At 34.2% G+C, this 17,675-nt stretch overlaps 3 protein-coding genes across 3 annotated transcripts; 2 read left to right on the top strand and 1 right to left on the bottom strand.

Moving 5' to 3' along the window:
* Positions 1-735: 735 nt before the first annotated feature.
* Positions 736-3,573, top strand: LOC123213977 (serine/threonine-protein kinase-like protein CCR1). The gene has a single exon (XM_044633642.1). It carries the CDS (start codon positions 905-907, stop codon positions 3,203-3,205), a length of 2,301 nt encoding a protein of 766 aa, XP_044489577.1. The 5' UTR covers positions 736-904; the 3' UTR covers positions 3,206-3,573.
* Positions 3,574-7,142: 3,569 nt separating this feature from the next.
* LOC123213985 (putative serine/threonine-protein kinase) lies at positions 7,143-9,110 on the bottom strand. Its single transcript, XM_044633653.1, has 6 exons — positions 8,841-9,110; positions 8,617-8,732; positions 8,266-8,482; positions 7,938-8,175; positions 7,680-7,830; positions 7,143-7,589 (listed from the first exon to the last, which is right to left on the bottom strand). The coding sequence occupies exons 1-6, from the start codon at positions 8,911-8,913 to the stop codon at positions 7,272-7,274; spliced, it is 1,113 nt and encodes a 370-aa protein (XP_044489588.1). The 5' UTR covers positions 8,914-9,110; the 3' UTR covers positions 7,143-7,271.
* A 4,409-nt stretch (positions 9,111-13,519) lies between these two features.
* LOC123213994 (probable E3 ubiquitin-protein ligase LOG2) lies at positions 13,520-17,211 on the top strand. The gene is made up of 3 exons (XM_044633665.1): positions 13,520-14,323; positions 15,837-16,332; positions 16,829-17,211. Exons 1-3 carry the CDS (start codon positions 13,848-13,850, stop codon positions 16,940-16,942), a joined length of 1,086 nt encoding a protein of 361 aa, XP_044489600.1. The 5' UTR covers positions 13,520-13,847; the 3' UTR covers positions 16,943-17,211.
* Positions 17,212-17,675: the final 464 nt, after the last annotated feature.

Genomic DNA, 17,675 nt, shown 5'->3' with positions numbered 1-17,675 from the left:
TCTCTAATTAAATCCTAATTATATTGTTATTATTACTAAATCCAGATTAAGAATAAATTTCTACATTTGGATCTCTCCATAGTTGACAGCTTCTTACCTTAAATTTTTATATTTTCTTGCCTCAATCTTAACTTACTTGATAATACATTACATTACATTAAAATTTTAAGGGAGAAGAGTTGGGCAGACACAGATTAAAGATGTACATAATTAATTAATTAATTAAAAGACGATGCATGCATGCATGTTGTATAATCATAATAAAAGAAGGCAAAGTGGGTAAGTGGTCCCACTCTGCACCGCACCGGACTGGACTGTACTGTTTCTTTCCATTTATCTTCCCCCGCTCTCTTTTTTCTGTTTCTTACTGTACCTTACTTACGAAGCCATCGAACTACCTTGGATTAATTTCATAATTTGATTCGAGTTTAATTTAAATATTTTTTAAAAATATTATTTATTTTATAATTAATGTTATTTATTTTATCGAATTTACAAACTCAGACTGATCATGAATCAAGCCTAAATCAGCCCATTATTTTTTCGTTATCTTGTCCATAGAGGAATCCAAACCAAAATCTATCAGAAAAAAAATGAAAATTTAATATCGATTCCAATTTAATTTCTTATGGAATAATTATACCTGGTTCAGGATTTGATTTTTCATTTGCTGAAATGTGGTTCGCGGTAATTAGTTAAAGTAGATTTTGAATTGTTAACGGTCCAATAGCAGATTCTGAAAATGGCGATTGGCACGTTCTTCCATCGTCATTACCAACAAATCACAGGAGTAACAAACACTTACAACTCAACACAACACAACACAACACTAGAATCTACCCTTCTTCCCACCAGTCCATGACTTTAATTCTTCAGCCAAACCCAAATCCAAGCCATCAAAATCATGCACATTCTGATCACCTCTTCACTTCACTTTTCTCTTCTCCTTCTGCTTCTCTCTTCCAATGGCTCATCTGGGTTCAGCTCAATGGGTCCTATCTCCGCTTCTTTTGGTCAAAACGGCTTCTTTTGCGCCATCGATGCCAGTGGCAAACAAGAGGTTCTTTGCTGGGCAAAGAACACTTCTTCGATATCCTCTTCGTCTTCAACAACAAGTTCTGCTTATATTAGTAACATTCCTCCCATGGCAGCTCTCTCTGGCGGTGAAGGATTTCTCTGCGGTGTATTAGCTAACACTTCACAAGCGTTTTGTTGGAGTTCAAATAGTTCATCAGGTACAGATCTTGTACCTTCTGTTTTTAAAACCACTGCCTATTCACATATCGCTGCTGGCAAGAATCACGTGTGTGCTTTAAGAGGGTCTTATTATTCTGATTACGATTCGGGTTCTGTTGATTGTTGGGATATTTTGAGGAGTGGTAATAATACTTTGAGTTCTGTAAAAAGTATGATCTTTTATAATGAGTATGTTAGCACTCTTGTTCTCAAACATGTCGTGTCCGGTGAGGGCTTTAGTTGTGGTGGGGTTAGAGACGGCGGTGTTGTTTGTTGGGGGCCAAACTCTGCCAGTTTAGGCGTCTCTAATGTGACAGAAAATTTTACAGTTTTTGCTTCGACGAAAGATTCTCTTTGTGGGATTTTAGATGTATCTGGCAAGGTCAAATGTTGGGGTATTAGTAATGATTCAAATTTAGTTCCGCCAGTTGGGATCCGATTCGTGTCTTTGGCGGCTGGTGCCAATCATTTTTGTGGTATTAGAGAAGATAATCACGGAGTTGAATGTTGGGGAAGCTTTAATTTTTCGTCTGTTCCGAAAAATTCTGGGTTTATGGCTATTGCTTCATCTGATTTTACAACGTGTGGTATCAGGGAAAATGATTTGGTTCTTGATTGCTGGTTTGCTAATTCCTCGCCGGCTGATTATGATCCTCCTTTGGAGTTGTGTAGTCCAGGACTTTGTACACCCGGTGCTTGTGAAGTTGGGGAGTTTGCCTTCAGTGCAAGTATGCTAAATGAGCCCGGTTTGACAAGCTTGTGTGTTAGAAAGGATCTGAAAATTTGTTCACCCTGTGGGGCAAATTGTTCTGAGGGATTCTTCTTGTCTAGTCCATGCACTGATAATGCTGATCGAGTATGCACAGCTTGCTCGCTGTGCCAGAGTAGTTCTTGTTGGGATGTTTGTGGGCTTCAATCTGTTAAAGAAAGGCATTGGCATCAATTTCCCAGATTACTTCTCATAGTTAGTTGTTCTGCTGCAGGTTTGTTACTGCTGATAATTAGCTGGTGTTTTCTTCCATGTGTTTTTACCGGTAGAACAGAAGAAGGATCAAATAAACAATTCAAATCTTGCATTGGTAAACCAGAATTGGACACTGATGCTGCTGCTGATTCACTTCCTCCTCTAACTTCTACCTGTCCTGGGGTGGCTCAAGTTTTCCGACTCTCAGAGCTAAAAGATGCTACTAATGGATTTAAGGAGTTTAATGAGCTTGGGCGGGGAAGCTATGGTTTTGTTTACAAAGCTGTCCTTGCAGATGGGCGGCAAGTCGCTGTTAAGCGGGCTAATGCAGCCACAATAATCCATACTAATATCCGAGATTTTGAAATGGATTTGCAAATCCTTTGCAGTATCAGGCATACCAATATTGTGAATTTGCTCGGTTATTGCTTAGAGATGGGGGAGAGGCTTCTTGTTTATGAGTTTATGCCCCATGGAACACTTCATGACCATCTCCACGGTGGATTTTCTCCTCTGAATTGGAGTCTGAGACTAAAAATTTCAATGCAGGCTGCCAAAGGGCTTGAGTACCTCCACAAGGAAACTAATCCCCCAATTGTGCATCGAGATTTCAAAACTTCAAATGTCCTCTTAGATTCCGATTGGGGAGCTAGAATTGCTGATTTCGGGCTTCTTACATCAAATGATAGGGATGTCAGTGGAGCTATAAAAAGTGATTTGTACAGCTTTGGGATTGTACTATTAGAGATTGTTAGCGGAAGAAAAGCTTATGATCGAGAATACATGCCCCCTGGTATAATTGAGTGGGCATTGCCCCTGATTAAACACGGTAAGGCAGCTGCAATAATTGATCGAAATGTGGCCCTGCCAAGAAATGTTGAGCCTTTGCTTAGACTTGCAGATATAGCAGAATTATGTATCAGGGAAAATCCTAGTGAACGTCCTACTATGTCAGAGGTGGTAACATGGTTGGAGAAAATTGTGAAGGAAAGTTTAATCTTGTAGTCTTCAGCTCAAGTCTTATATTTCGGGTAAAACCAAATTGATAAGTACATTATCTTTATTGCGTAGTGCCATTTGGAAACTGTAAATTTGTATGAGCTTCTTGTACGTGTTGATGCATACCCGTGTACACCCTCTCCAAGCCCTTTCTTTGTATTCTTTTTACTTATATTTCCTCTGTGCTTGTTTCCATTCCTCTCCAAAAAGTAGAGGAGATGAAATTTTTCTAAGCATTCTACATTTGTTCATTCTATGGAAATGGTATAATAATTATGCCCCTCTTGTATAAAAATTGAAGCTTGTATTTGAGTAATAAAAAATGGGCTGTAACATTGTCATTTACCAAGAATAGAATACCTTTTCTTATTTTTTGTTCCTTTTTATGTAATGGGTATGATTATTTCATGACCTTTTAAAGTTCCCATAAAGTATCTGCTTACTTGCTTAACCCAATGATCAAAACACAACTTACATAAATTTAGAACATCTTTGTCCTCGTAGTGGAAGTGTCTTTGCCAGTAGACAAGAAGTCATGCCTGTATATAAAGTATGCATAATAAGTTGTCCATTTATGTGAAGGATTGCATTGCCTAAATTAGAATTCGACTTCTTTTTTAACTGCTTTGGTTATTCCTAGACTCGTTCATAACTTTTTTTCCCTCTTTCTGTAAATATCTCTGATATACTTAAAATATTAAAATAGCCTAATAATACCAGGGTATTCCTTGGACATCAAATCCCAAACAAATTAGTTGACAAATTGGTGACAGTGCATACTGTTAGGTCTCCTGTAGCATGTCAAGTGACAGTGCAAGCAGTATCTATGAGAGAATATATTCCATATACCTTGTTTCGTCAAATGAAATGAAATCTATGCATGTTATGTTAGTTAATATCAAAGATTTGCCCTTTAGCCCAAGAGGGTAGACTGAATGTCAAAGGAAGAGGGGTGCCCATGTATGAGAGTATGGGCTTGAAATTCACTGATAATATATCAAAATCAAACTTTTAACTTATTTAATGTGGTGCAATAAGTCTAAAGAAGATGATCTAACTCAAGTAAAGTTTTTTTTGTATAAAAGTAAAGAAAAGAAAGATGTGCCACTTATTTTTCAAGCACTTGATTGTCCTTATTTTAATTTTTCACCTCAGTTTGTCAGCATAGATTCAGATTGAGCAATTTTCCTCTTGTAATCTCAGTTTTGACTTTAAAACAAATTTAAGTTTGTTGTATTTAGTAATTGCTAGAACAAGAAACAAAACAAAATGGTAGATCTCATCATGAAATATTTTAACATTCTGCTGTTTTTAGTTGTAATTAGTAATTAATAGATTATTGGTAATGATCTTGTTCTTCAATATTCCAGGACTGATGAATGTGAAATTTACATTGCTAAAAAATAGGTTCTCTTGTGACCAAACTTGGAGATCAGAGAGAGGTTGAGGCCACTGTATTCTGATTTAGTACTGGCATTAACTTTTTGGTTTCAAGTTCAAGGGCATAAAAATAAGAGTCATACATGAACCAAATTTGAAAAAGGTAGATTCTTTTTGTTTGTTGCAGTCTTATTATAATCAAATAAATCAAAATTTGAATCCAATGAATGGATGGAGTCTGTTTGGTCGGTTTTATTGTGCAGTTCATTATGTGTATGAAGTGCTACCTAATGAAGTCGGTGGGACAAATACAAATAATGCAATGTGAACTGCTTTATGCAGAAAGGCCTTTCTATATGTCAGCTTGCATATAGGTTGTTAGCATTGAATTACACAGGATAAGGTTTTAATAAGGCTGCATTTACTTATGTAAGTGTGAGGCTGAGCTGTTACACAAAAATGCATGGCTGATAATATATAGCCTCATTGCAGGAGTCTTTGCCTAAATGTATGTGTGAGAAAAAAGAGAAGAACAATACTATAGGTATTCATTTTGTGTATACAAATAAGTATATATACAAAATATCATCATATAATTGAATATTACTTTATCATTAATTCAAAATAATTTAATTATATATATACACACACTTAATTAAGTGCTTAAAAATGGATTTGCATAATTTAATAAAAAAGAAAAAATCAAGCCCCTCCAAACACAAAAAATGATGGCAACCCTTGTGATTTCTGTACTTTGCGGCCTTCTCAATTCTGACAAAAACAGAAGGGTTCTCACTCAATGCTTGGGAGGAACCCTTCTTCTCTTCTAAATCATGTTATGTGCAGTCACCAATCCGAATTATAATGCTTGCAAATTGAAAGTTTTACTTCAAATTTTGACACATATTTTGATTGAACTTCACTGGAGAGGATTCAAGAGGCTGCATTTTGTGGGTTTAACCTGTGATTAGAGCTTGAATGTTTTACAGGATGGGCAGGAGAGAGAATAGAATAATCTGGGGAAAGGGTCCTCAAGCCCGTCCAAACGCAAAAATTATGATGGCAAACCCTTGTGATTTCTGAGCTCTGTGAATTCTGACAAAAGAGGAGGATTCTCATCAACACTTCGCTGGTTCCGTCCAAGTTCCAATCCTGTATTATTATTATCAATTTCAGCCACAACTTTCACATCTTTTTCATTCAGCACTGGACACTGCATCCAATGCAGCTTTTTTATTTATTTGACATTGAATTATTGAAAAAGCCAATCTGTTTGTATCTTACATTTCGTCCTACTTCAAGGACCCTTCCTCTCCGGTCTATCTCTCTTTAGAAACATTGAAACTGGCATTGAATTTCCGAATGAAAAGAATAAGGCTATTACTTTATAACATAAAGATAACATATTTTCCATATCAAACTGTAGCCTTAAGTTGTATATTAACTGCATATTTCTGGCTGGCAAAATTATGAACTTTGAGGAGATGATGAGAAAGGGAAAATGAAGTGAGGAAGAGAGATCACATGAGGAAGAAAGGGTATTTTTTTTCAAATATGAAGCCGGGTGTAAGAGTATGGGAATCCAAATCATACAAGCACTCCACGACAAATCAGTTGCAGAAGAGAAAAAGAAGCTTTTGCTTTGCTTTATGAACTAGAAAAAAGGTAAAAAGAGCCAGCCCTCATCTCTATCTTCACTGGTTAACCTCTAACCTACAGCTTCCTCCTTACTCTTGTGCACTCACACACAAATCTCTATGCCCTTCGCACGTTTAGAGACAAAAGTGTGAAAAAGAAGTGCCCTTTCAGGTGGGGTGTACTGGTTTCTTGATCTGTGTTAGCTTTAAGCCACACGCCAACTCAAAAGCTACTTCGTTGGTTTCTGGGAAAACTGCGTGGGGTCAAGAAAACAAGGCATGGATTGCAGTAACCTTCAAGCTAACCCATTTTACATCAAGTTTATATAAAGCTTCTTCACTCCTATGCTCATACATGCGCCTCTGCTCATTGCAGAAGCTTTAAGCTCCCAACTCGCATCCAATCCATCAGTAGAGGGTGATCGCTTTGTGGCAATTAATGCAAGCGACATTATCATTTCTGTTTGGCCTACTGAAAAGTAATAGCTAAAATATGCATATTCATACATAAGTTCATCAATCAATGCTTGCATTTGTATTGGATAGTATGCCTGGCTCCCTGTATGCCATTTGCAAAGCTCATCATCGATTGGTGGTCTTCGGAAATAGCGTGCGAGGAGCCATGCATGCTAATTTATTGTCATTTTTTTTAATTCTTTATTTGACAAGGCGCACCAATGTGGCACATGAAAGATACTGCATAACTTTCCTCTTTAATTAAAGCTTCTTTTTAACTGCTCATGTAATTCTAGCTTAGAACCCTAGTGATATGGTCAATTAAGACTGCCGACTGGTGTTCTTTTGTCAGCTTTCATTAGTCTCTGAAGAATTTGCTTAATTATCATACACTATACTCTTTTTGACAATGAATTTTCTGCAGGTTTGCATCATATCACTGAAGAAGAAGTAGCATATTAACACCAGGGTTCCCAGACACAATCATTCTTATATCTACAAGACTATTCAATTCCAATTTTCTTCTTTGTGAATACAAAAGTTTGACTCTGCAATTTTAACACATTTTTCTTTTTCTTTTTGTGTGCTACAGAGGACTATCAGTCAAAAAGTTTAGTACTGTTTGGAAGGCTGCCTGTGTTTGATGAAGAAATGCTATGGGAGACGATTTTTCGGCGCACTTTTATATCCATAAAATCAGCAACTAGCCCCGGCCGTGAAATTTGAACATCCTGAATGTCCATTTCATTGCTCAACATCTTGAAAGCTGTTGACATTGTCGGCCGTAACCTTACATTTTCCTGCACGCAAAGCAGTCCCACCTTGAAGAATCGAAAAACTTCTTCTTCAGGATAGTTCATCTTAAGTGTAGGATCCACTAATCTCACCCAGTTGCCCGCATTGTAAGTTTCCCATGCCTGCAACCAAATTATAAAGAGTTTTCACTTCTGCATTGTATATCAATACAAATTGAATCAACGAAAAAATGATTATGTAACCCATTTAACCTTCTGGACTAGGTAATGTTCCCCTTGTTCTAAATCAAAAACCACAACTTGCCGGCCACTGATGATTTCCAGAAGTAGTACTCCAAAACTGTAAACATCCGATTTTCTTGACAAGTGTCCACTAATGGCATATTCTGGAGCAAGATAGCCTCTTGACGTTGTGATTGTGATTGTAATTGCAAGAAACCTCATTAGCAATGTCTAAAAGGGAAAATGGAAAAAGTTCTGAGAAAAAATTAGTAAAACTAATTCACTTACAATGTACCAGCAACACGAGTACTAATGTGAGAGCTGCCATCTCTTAACAACCTTGATAGGCCAAAATCAGAAACTTTTGCTTTGAAATTCTGATCAACCAGTATATTGCTTGCTTTGATATCTCGATGAACAATGTGAGGTTCAATCTCCTCGTGAAGATAGGCAAGCCCTCTGGCAACCCCTAATGAAATATCCCGCCTGGTTTCCCAACTGAATTTCGTTCTATTTTGCTCTCCACCTATCAATCAAAACACAAAACAACTGAATTTGTCTTCAATAAATTGCAGAAAATAAATAGCCCTTTTTGTAAAATGGCATGGAAATTTACCAAGCAGCGAATGGGCAAGGCTATTATTCTCCATGTAATCATAAACAAGATATCTACTGGCTCCATCAATGCAACATCCGATAAGTTTAACAAGATTTTCATGCTTGATATCTGATAGAGCAGCCAGTTCAGAAATGAATTCCCTTTCGCCTCTCATCGATTCAAGCTCAATTGAAAGAACTTTCACAGCCACAACAGTGCCATCTTGAAGCCAGCCCTTCATTGTCATTCAAACAATTATTCACAATCTTGCATTCACATTAAAAATAAGTTGAAATGAAAACGACCCAGATGAGTTATCAATGTTCCATTCACATCCCAAAAGCAAATTAAAAGTCAAGAAAAGTCAACCTTGTATACAGAACCAAACCCGCCCTCTCCAATCTTGTTCGAACTAGAGAAGCCATCGCAAGCAGTTTTAAGCTCATTAAAAGAGAAAACATGAAAATTCTGATGATTTTGTCCACCTGGGAAATTTAATGGGCAAATTCAGAAAGCAATCAAGAGTCAAAATGAATCAAGAACAACACGTCTAACCAGCAACAACATCTACAAAATTGTGTAAAGATCATTACCGTGCCTGCTTATATCGATGGGAATTTGTGGTGCAGAGGTCAGGGAACTTGAGCAACAGAACAAGAATTTCATAGTGCAAACCCACCTACTTTGTTAGAAATATTGAACATTTATAAAGTTTATTAAATTACAGGAGAGGAGAATTGATATGTGAGCGCAAAACTGCAGGCCAAATGGTGGTCAGATTTTGACTTCTTAAACGTGTTCATGCCTTTGAATATTTTTTCTCTATGAACACAACACTAGCTTTTTAGTCCCAATTGTTAGAGCTTTAAGTCAATCCAATTCGTAAAAAGATATTTATTTTTTTCCTTTCCTGGACGGCAAATCAAAGGGGTTCGCATGTGATCATGGATGACGAAGAAGTTTTAATGGAAAAAGAATTATATAAATAAATTAATTAATATTTGGAATGAGATAAAACCACCTGGAATTATCATAATTAATTTTTTTTTTATAAAGGATTAATTGTTCGATTAAAAATTAAAATAATTGAATTTATTTTTTTTTTTTTTGCACAAAAATTGGTATAATCTCTAAATGTGCATTTTTTTTTATAATTTCTTTATTATATATCTTATCTCTTATAATTTTTTTTAAATGAAAATAATGTTATTTGCTGTTAAACCTTTCTTTTTATTTTTTCATAAATTTTATTTATTTAAATTCTTTAGTCATAATTATATTTTATTGAAACCCAAAATTTCAACTTAAAAAATCTCTACTATTAAAAATAAAGTAACAAAGTAATTTTGGTTAAATTTAATTTATTTTAAATGTGTTTTATAATTTTTGTGAAAATAAATTTAAAATTTTTGTAAATTATAAATGTTTATGTCAACACACAAATTATTCATATCATTATATAATAACATGTCTACATAAACACGTCAAAATAATCCCATTAACATTTTTAACCGAACAAATTATGATGTTATTATTATTTAATATTAGATAAAGTCACATGATAATGCTGTAGTTTTAATAAAAAATAATCAAATTTTAGTTACTTAAACCAAAAAAAAAAATCTCTTAAATAGAATAGAAGAAATGAAAAATTCTATTATTTTAATTAAAAAAAAAAAAAGCTATGGACATAATTCAAACATGGTTGGCTATTGCAGACAGGCCGAAGCTGAACCAAAATCAAATTAATTAATTAATTAATTAACAAATCAATTTTCTCTGTAGCAGTTGGCCATGAAAACGATTTCTGATAAGAGCCCTCTTGATTGGCTTATATGCAAAAGTAAGTGCTCCAAGCGTATCACATTGTTGACATTCTATACCTCGCATAATATTATTATGTTCATAATTTTTATGTATAAATAATATATATAAAATTATACGTAAATATTTTATACATAATATTAATATTTATATAAACATCAAAATTACATTACGTAGACAACACGAACAGAAAAGGCTGTCGTTTCCAAGAACGTATTTATGTAAACAGGACTTCTTCCGAACAATTGAATCCAAATTTCTTTACCAAACTTGTCTGATTTCTGAGTTTGGGTCACCATTTGAACAGGATTTTTGTCTGTCCATTCTAAAAAGACTGCATGTTAGTTTTGTTGGAGCTGGTCATAACTTAAGGACTTGTGGCGTAAACATAATTTCCCTCTTGTAAAACAAGAATTTCATCCTTTTTAAATAATAATTTAAGTGATAAAGAACGGGAATAATAAGTATAAGGGTTAAAGTTTGAATTTTACCGATAATATATTAAAATTAAATTCTTAACTTATTTAAAAGAAAACATAAATTTTAATTAGATTTTAAATGTATAATAGTGATAAGAACATTCAAGTCTAATTTTCTTTCAAGTGATCAATTTAAATATCATATTTGAAGGAGTAGATATCACGCTAGACAAAAAATTTGGTCTCTTTCATATTAGTTACTTACGAGTAATTTCAAAATAATAAATTAACAATAAAATTATGTGTATCTAATTTGAGTATATAAAGATATACATTTAGTATATATCATTATATGATCGAATAATTTTAATTTAAAGATAAAATAATATTAAATTACATAATAACATATATAATTAAATATTTATTTATATACTTAAAATAAGTACATATAGTATTACCGGTAAATTTATTCACCAGAGACATAGTTAATGATATTCAAATTTGTAACCAAATCCTCACGGTGGCTTGCATTACATAACTCTATTTGACTCCAGAATTTCTGACCCATTCAAATAGTGGTAGTCGAAGCCTTGCATGGAAGATTATGTCAAGGAGAGCCACCACGAAAGAGACTCATCTGGTGAGACCAATTTAAGAACGATGCCTTACCAATACACAACATAATTTTAAGACTAGATGAAAACTAATTTTCTTAAGCCACCAAGTCGTTCCATCGAGTCAATTAAGACCATAACTTTCGTCAATTTATAAAATATATACCAAATTCACTATTTATCATATATTCATAAGTCTTGTGATTTATTTTTTTGGTTTATTTATACGACTCAAATGTGTGTTTAAATTTGATATAATTTACCTAATAATCACGTATATATCAAAAAATCATATTATAAAAAATATGTGAAAATATGATAAATACTGAAAATTGTTTAACTCAAGAAATCATATAAAAATAACTCAACTCTAATTTTTTTCTTTTTTGTATGTATATCATATGGTATTAATAAATTGTATTAAAATTGCTATTTTTATCCAAAAAATGGGAAAGTAAAATAAACTATGATGACGGCTAATCAAAGTCCATAAACCAGCCCATTAATCCATATGACAACAAGACAAGTCATAGCCTAACCCATGTTGATGGGTCATAGGCCCAAACATCCTCGGTTGCCTCAATTTAGTTTAACTCACTCCAGCATTAGTTTAAAGGAAGAGACAAAATATTAATTGTTTAGTTAAATTAGTTTAAGATTAGTTGGTAATCATGGTAATGGTTGTAGTTGCATTTATATTGTTGATTTTCTAATGCTAAGATTAGTTGGGTTTAATGCCATCTAATTTTATATATATATATATATATAATGCAAGAAATATATTTGATTAAATATGCCAATTTCCTCTCTTAAGAGTAGTTTTGATGGTATATTAATCCATATTTTATCAATCTTCAATTCAGAAGTTGCAAAACTTATATATTTGTTTGTTCTTTTCTTAACGCCTTCAAACTTGTTTTGTTGGGTGTTGGATATTATACAATCTATTAGTTTTTATTCTCTTAAATTCTATCTCTATAAGAATTTAGATAGATTTTCGAAAAAAGGTATGTTAGGTGTTCATAATCTAGGGGCTTGTTTTATGGTACATGTCTTTGCTTCTTGAGCTTGTGAGCTTTGTTGTGTTGTTATTACCTTGGGTTTCTAGATAAGGTGAGCTTAAGTTATCCTCTGGTTTCTTATTTGAGATTTCGGTTTGGTTTGTTTATAAGATATTTATTTATCAATAAATTTATATATTTTATGCGGGTTTTGTAAATTGTTTGTTATAATCGATATTATATATATATATATTTTATATAATTTATATATATATATATATTATTAGATGATTAGATATTATTTTATTTTTAATTTAAAATTATTTAATTATATAATAAATATTATTTTTAAATCTAATTAGTATATATACACTTAATTTTATTGCCCAATAAAGAGCCTCAAAAGTGCACAAAATTCTAGGTTTTTGTTTTCAAAGTAGTAATCAAAAGGTTGGCTCTAAGGTGGGCAAGATAAGTGGACTCCAGGGGTTGAATCCCAAGCTTGGGTTTAACCAAGTCTACAGGAGGGCAAGCCTAGGCCAAGGAAGGGGCATGATGAATGGTATAAGGCCTTCTCCTAGGGAAGGGATCGGGCCGAGCATAAAAATAGGATAAAATAATAATAATCAAACCAAGGGTTAGGTCTTAAATATATTATTTTTTATATTTATTTAGAAAATAATATTAAAATAATAATAATCAAACTAAGGGTTAGGTCTTAAAATCAGCTTGCTAAAACCCTACATAGGGCTCATGCCAATAACTGTTTTAAGCCTTGCGTATATTGGTGATGCCCAAGCCCTCCATGGGATAGGTCCTCTTTTGCCGACCTCAAGATGGCTTCCATAGAATTGAATGATTGAGGTTATCAAATTGTTGTCAAACCTAATTCAACATTACGTTAATCTAATTCTAAATTGAAGTCTAGAATCTCCCTTTAGATTATGAGAAACTACCAAAATTTGACCCAAAATTGAAAATTGACCTTAAAATAACCAAAAAAAAAAAAAAAAGAAAGTAAATTAAATATTGAACATATCATTGTAGCCTTATTAAATTCTAAAATCATGTTTAAATAGATTGTATGTGCAATTAAAATCATGTTTAAATAGATTTTTGACTCACTAAACTATATAATAAAACACAATAATTGGAATTTAATAAATTCCTTATTTTAATTCGTATGTGCAATTGGATGTCATTATCATAAAAAATCAATTTTGTTTGGTTGCTAGCAAGAAGATGTAAAAACGGTTTCCAGCAAATTCTCTATTTTGGTCCTAATCACGCAATTAATTACTATAATTGATATACGGTGTCGTTTCAGGAGTGAAAATAATGTGACTCTTACCTACCTAATAAAAAAACAGAGGCATATTTATTATTTGTTTATATTATTTTATAAAAAGAAAGAAAAGGTTGCCACTTAACCATAACCTCTTTCTCTATCCAACATCAATGGTGTTTGGGTGGAGCCTTACGCAATCCCATGATACCCACCCATCCAAATATTCCTTTTCCTTTTCCTTCTTCTTCTTCTTCTTCTTCTTCCTCTTCATCATTTCTCTCCGCTCCTTTCTTCTCTTTCTTTCCGTCCAATTCACTTCTCTTTGTTTCTCTTTGTCTTAATTCCAGGTTCATGCTGCCCTCTTTTTGTAATTCCTAAACGGCGCCGTTTTAGTGAGCTTATAATATCTTCCCGTTAGAGGAGAGTTTGTTGTTGCTGCACACTTTCTCGAGAAATGGGAAACATCGGTAGCTCGGGGGGCAACCGCCGTAGGCGCGGAAGTCGACGTAATCATCCGCCCACGCCGTCACCCACGCCGCCTCAGCAGGAAATTTCGGCTAGCCGCTACATGTTCGCGGCGGTGACGCCCTACCCGGCGCAGCAGTATCCGAATAATAACAATCCGAACCTTCCGCCGCAGTACTACCAGTATCAAGGCTACTATCCGCCGCTTCCTCCGGCCATGCCAGTGCCTCTTCCGGCGCCGTACGATCACCATCATCGTGGGGGTGGTCCTGTGGACCCTGGACACTGGAGGTACACGTGCGGGCCCACGGCGTCGGTTCCTCCACCGTACGTGGAGCACCAGAAGGCAGTTACGATACGGAACGATGTGAATTTGAAGAAGGAGAGTTTGAGGCTTGAAGCTGATGAGGAAAATCCTGGAAGATTCTTGGTTTCGTTAAGTTTTGATGCTACTGTTGCTGGCAGGTAACTAAATAAAAAATAATTAAAGCTGGAGCTTTGTTTCTGAATATTTCTGTTTTTGATTTTTAAATTTTTCACCTCATACGAAATATAATGGCTGTACTTTGATTACCATTTTTTGTTTTTCTTATTCATTATAATCAGTTGTTTATTACGTGTGTTAGTCATGGAGGATATGTGTGGTGTGATTTTTATTTTTCAATTAAAAAATGATTTTTCAGCCCTTCTGGGTTTATCAAATCTGCTTACTTTTGATCGAAGTCAGTACTTTCAGGGCATTCTTAGTTTGAGCTGGGAATGAATGTATTGAGGGAAAGTTGGATAGCCTATAAAGTTTATAATTTTTTGTGGAGAGAAGAAATATGTTCTTTTAACTAAGAAGAATCAATTTTATCAAGAACGAAAATGTGGGTTTTCTTTCTTTTATCACCTAAAAGAAGTGATTGAAGAATTTGATATCATGGAACTTCAAGGAGTTTACAACTACTACATTTTGTTCTAGCGGATGAACCTTGGAAACCATATTAAAGACATTTATTATTTAATTTCAAGTCTTCATAATCTACTTATATCAGATTCCTTGTCCATAGATTCTGATATGCTGTGAGAGTAATATTTTTTCCTTATCTGAAATTCAATGCTTTGAAAGTAAATCAGTTAGAAATGCAAAATTTCATTAATTGCAACCTATCATGGAACCAAATATTTTATGAGACCAATTGAGAAGTTATTGGCTCCCTTAAAAGGATCATTCATGTTTCCGAGGGAGTCATAACCTGATAAGAGGTCATAGGCATTGAATATGTATTCTTGAGATTCTAATCAGGGCTTCAGATTCACATAGGATCTTTCCCTCAAGTCTTGGTTTGTTTATAGGATCAGAAACATTTTTTTTCTTTTTGGTCTGAGTGGGAGAGTTGAATAACTGTCTACCAATTTCTAGATCAAAGGTTGTTTGATGTGGCAGTATGATTTTTTATTTGTACATGGTAATATCTAGGCAAATATTGTTTGCTGGCTTTTGTATAGAATCCCTTTTTCAGGATCGGTTTTTTCAGTTTGATTGATGGTTGCATCTCCTGATCATAAGGTTTTTTTTTTTTTTTTCTGTCACCATGTGCTGAATTTTATTTTTAATGGTTAAGAACAAACACTTATTTTTCTGTCACCATTATACATCATTGGTTCAATGGTGTCTGATTGTCACACAGATGTACAAATTAGGATCAACAAAACTATGCGTATTCACTTTGGATACATAAATAGGTATATACTTGATATATATCATCAAGTGATTGAGTGATTTTAAATTAAAGATAAAATAATACTCAATCACATGATGTGTCATCATGTGATTGAGTATAGTTATGATTGATTCTATAACACTTGACTTTCTTTGTTCATAAATTTTGGTTCTTGTAACAAGCATGTTGTTTGCAGTAGAAGTAAATTTGTATGTCTCTCCTTGCTATCTGATTTTTAGTTTTAACAAGAATTTTATTTCCCTTGCAAACAGCATCACCGTCATTTTCTTTGCTAAAGAAGGTGAAGACTGTAACCTGACACCATCGAAGGCAAACATTCTTCCACCAGTGATGGTTAATTTTCAACAAGGTCTTGGTCAGAAGTTCAGACAGCCTTCTGGAACAGGGATTGACTTCTCAATGTTTGAGGAGGCAGAGTTAATGAAAGAGGGTAACTTGGATGTTTATCCTCTTGCTGTGAAAGCAGAGGCAGGCCCTGCTGACCAGAATGGACCTGATGGAAACTCTATTCCAGGACCCACAAATTCTCAGATAACTCAGGCAGTATTTGAGAAAGAGAAAGGTGAATACCAGGTTAAAGTAGTGAGGCAGATTTTGTGGGTGAATGGTATGAGGTATGAACTGCAAGAAATATATGGGATTGGGAATTCTGTTGAAGGTGATGTTGATGCAAATGACCCAGGAAAAGAATGTGTCATTTGCTTATCAGAACCACGGGACACAACTGTGCTTCCCTGCCGACACATGGTACATTTTTTAATCTTATTTTATAGTAATGATATTTTCCCAGTTAAGACCTGTTTTCTTATGATGGTTTCCAATCTCTGCCTACGACAGCTTCCATTCTTCTGTCATCATGTTAATCATGCTTATCTTTTTAGATAATAGAAAATTCTTCCTCTGTTTGATTTACATGAAACAAAGATAACTTTTCCTTCTAGAAAATTTGGTATGCAAATCAAATTGTTGATTCCACCTTCTACTGTGTAAAATGTTTCATGAAGTATATTTGGTTACTCTAATTGTATGGAAAGCAAACACATGATAAAAATTTGTTTTAATTTGGTATATCTTACATTTGTCTAATCATTACCTGTGTATTAGCAAACTGTTGCACTAAGAAGTTGACATATTAAAAGTTCAGAAAACTAAAAGTTGAAGCAAATAGAATCACGCAATACCCATTAACCAGTATATCTTTGTTGATGACACATTTGCTTTTGTGGCTTTTCTTGTGGTGCAGTGTATGTGCAGTGGATGTGCAAAGGTCCTGAGGTTCCAAACAAATCGGTGTCCAATTTGCAGACAACCAGTTGAAAGGCTTTTGGAGATTAAGGTCAATGGGCATGAGGAATGAAAACAACATATGTTGCTTGCGCTAGTGTTATGTATAGTAGTTTGTGTCCTCTAGTTTCCCCTTCTTTAATTTTATTTCTTTACTTTCATATATATATTTTTTTCCACTTAGGAAAATAGGCAATGAGTTATGACAAGAATGAATTGCTGACAAAGCACTAGAATTATGTATAATTCAGTGCCTTATGCTTAGCAAGTGTGATTGCTTGAGGCAACTCCTCATACTTTATCATATGAAATGTAATATAAGTTTATGCTTGGTTTGCTTCAGGAAATTTCCAGAAATTCTTATGCTGGTTTTGTTTGGTTACATCTGTATGATTATTTTTCATGGTATATACTCGAGAATGATTGATTAAATTGGTCCCTTTATAGTACAGAGGCATGATTCATCCAAAGAGAAGCACCGTGTTTTTAAACTGGGAATCAATCAAAGATGCTGTGGTGTAGGCTGTCTTCAGTCAATGCTTTCTTGTATGGTTTAATAGGCGTGCAAGCAATCCTCCAAGGAGTATTTTTGACATATTAACCAGGTGAAGTAGGATTTCTACTTTCTAAATTCTACACAACCTTCTTCCTTTGGATTGTACAAAATCGGGGTCTTGTATACTTCTTTTCCCCCAACAAGCCTACAAGTAGTTAGAAGTTCCTAACATGGTTCGACATGGACTCCTTAAGCGGAGTACTTTTAATTTCTAAGATGTAACTCTTTTATCAGTACTTCTGTTCCTTGT

The sequence above is a fragment of the Mangifera indica genome, chromosome 1, assembly GCF_011075055.1.
Source record: "Mangifera indica cultivar Alphonso chromosome 1, CATAS_Mindica_2.1, whole genome shotgun sequence".
Taxonomy (NCBI): Eukaryota; Viridiplantae; Streptophyta; class Magnoliopsida; order Sapindales; family Anacardiaceae; genus Mangifera; species Mangifera indica.
This window is presented reverse-complemented; position numbering and strand designations above follow the sequence as displayed.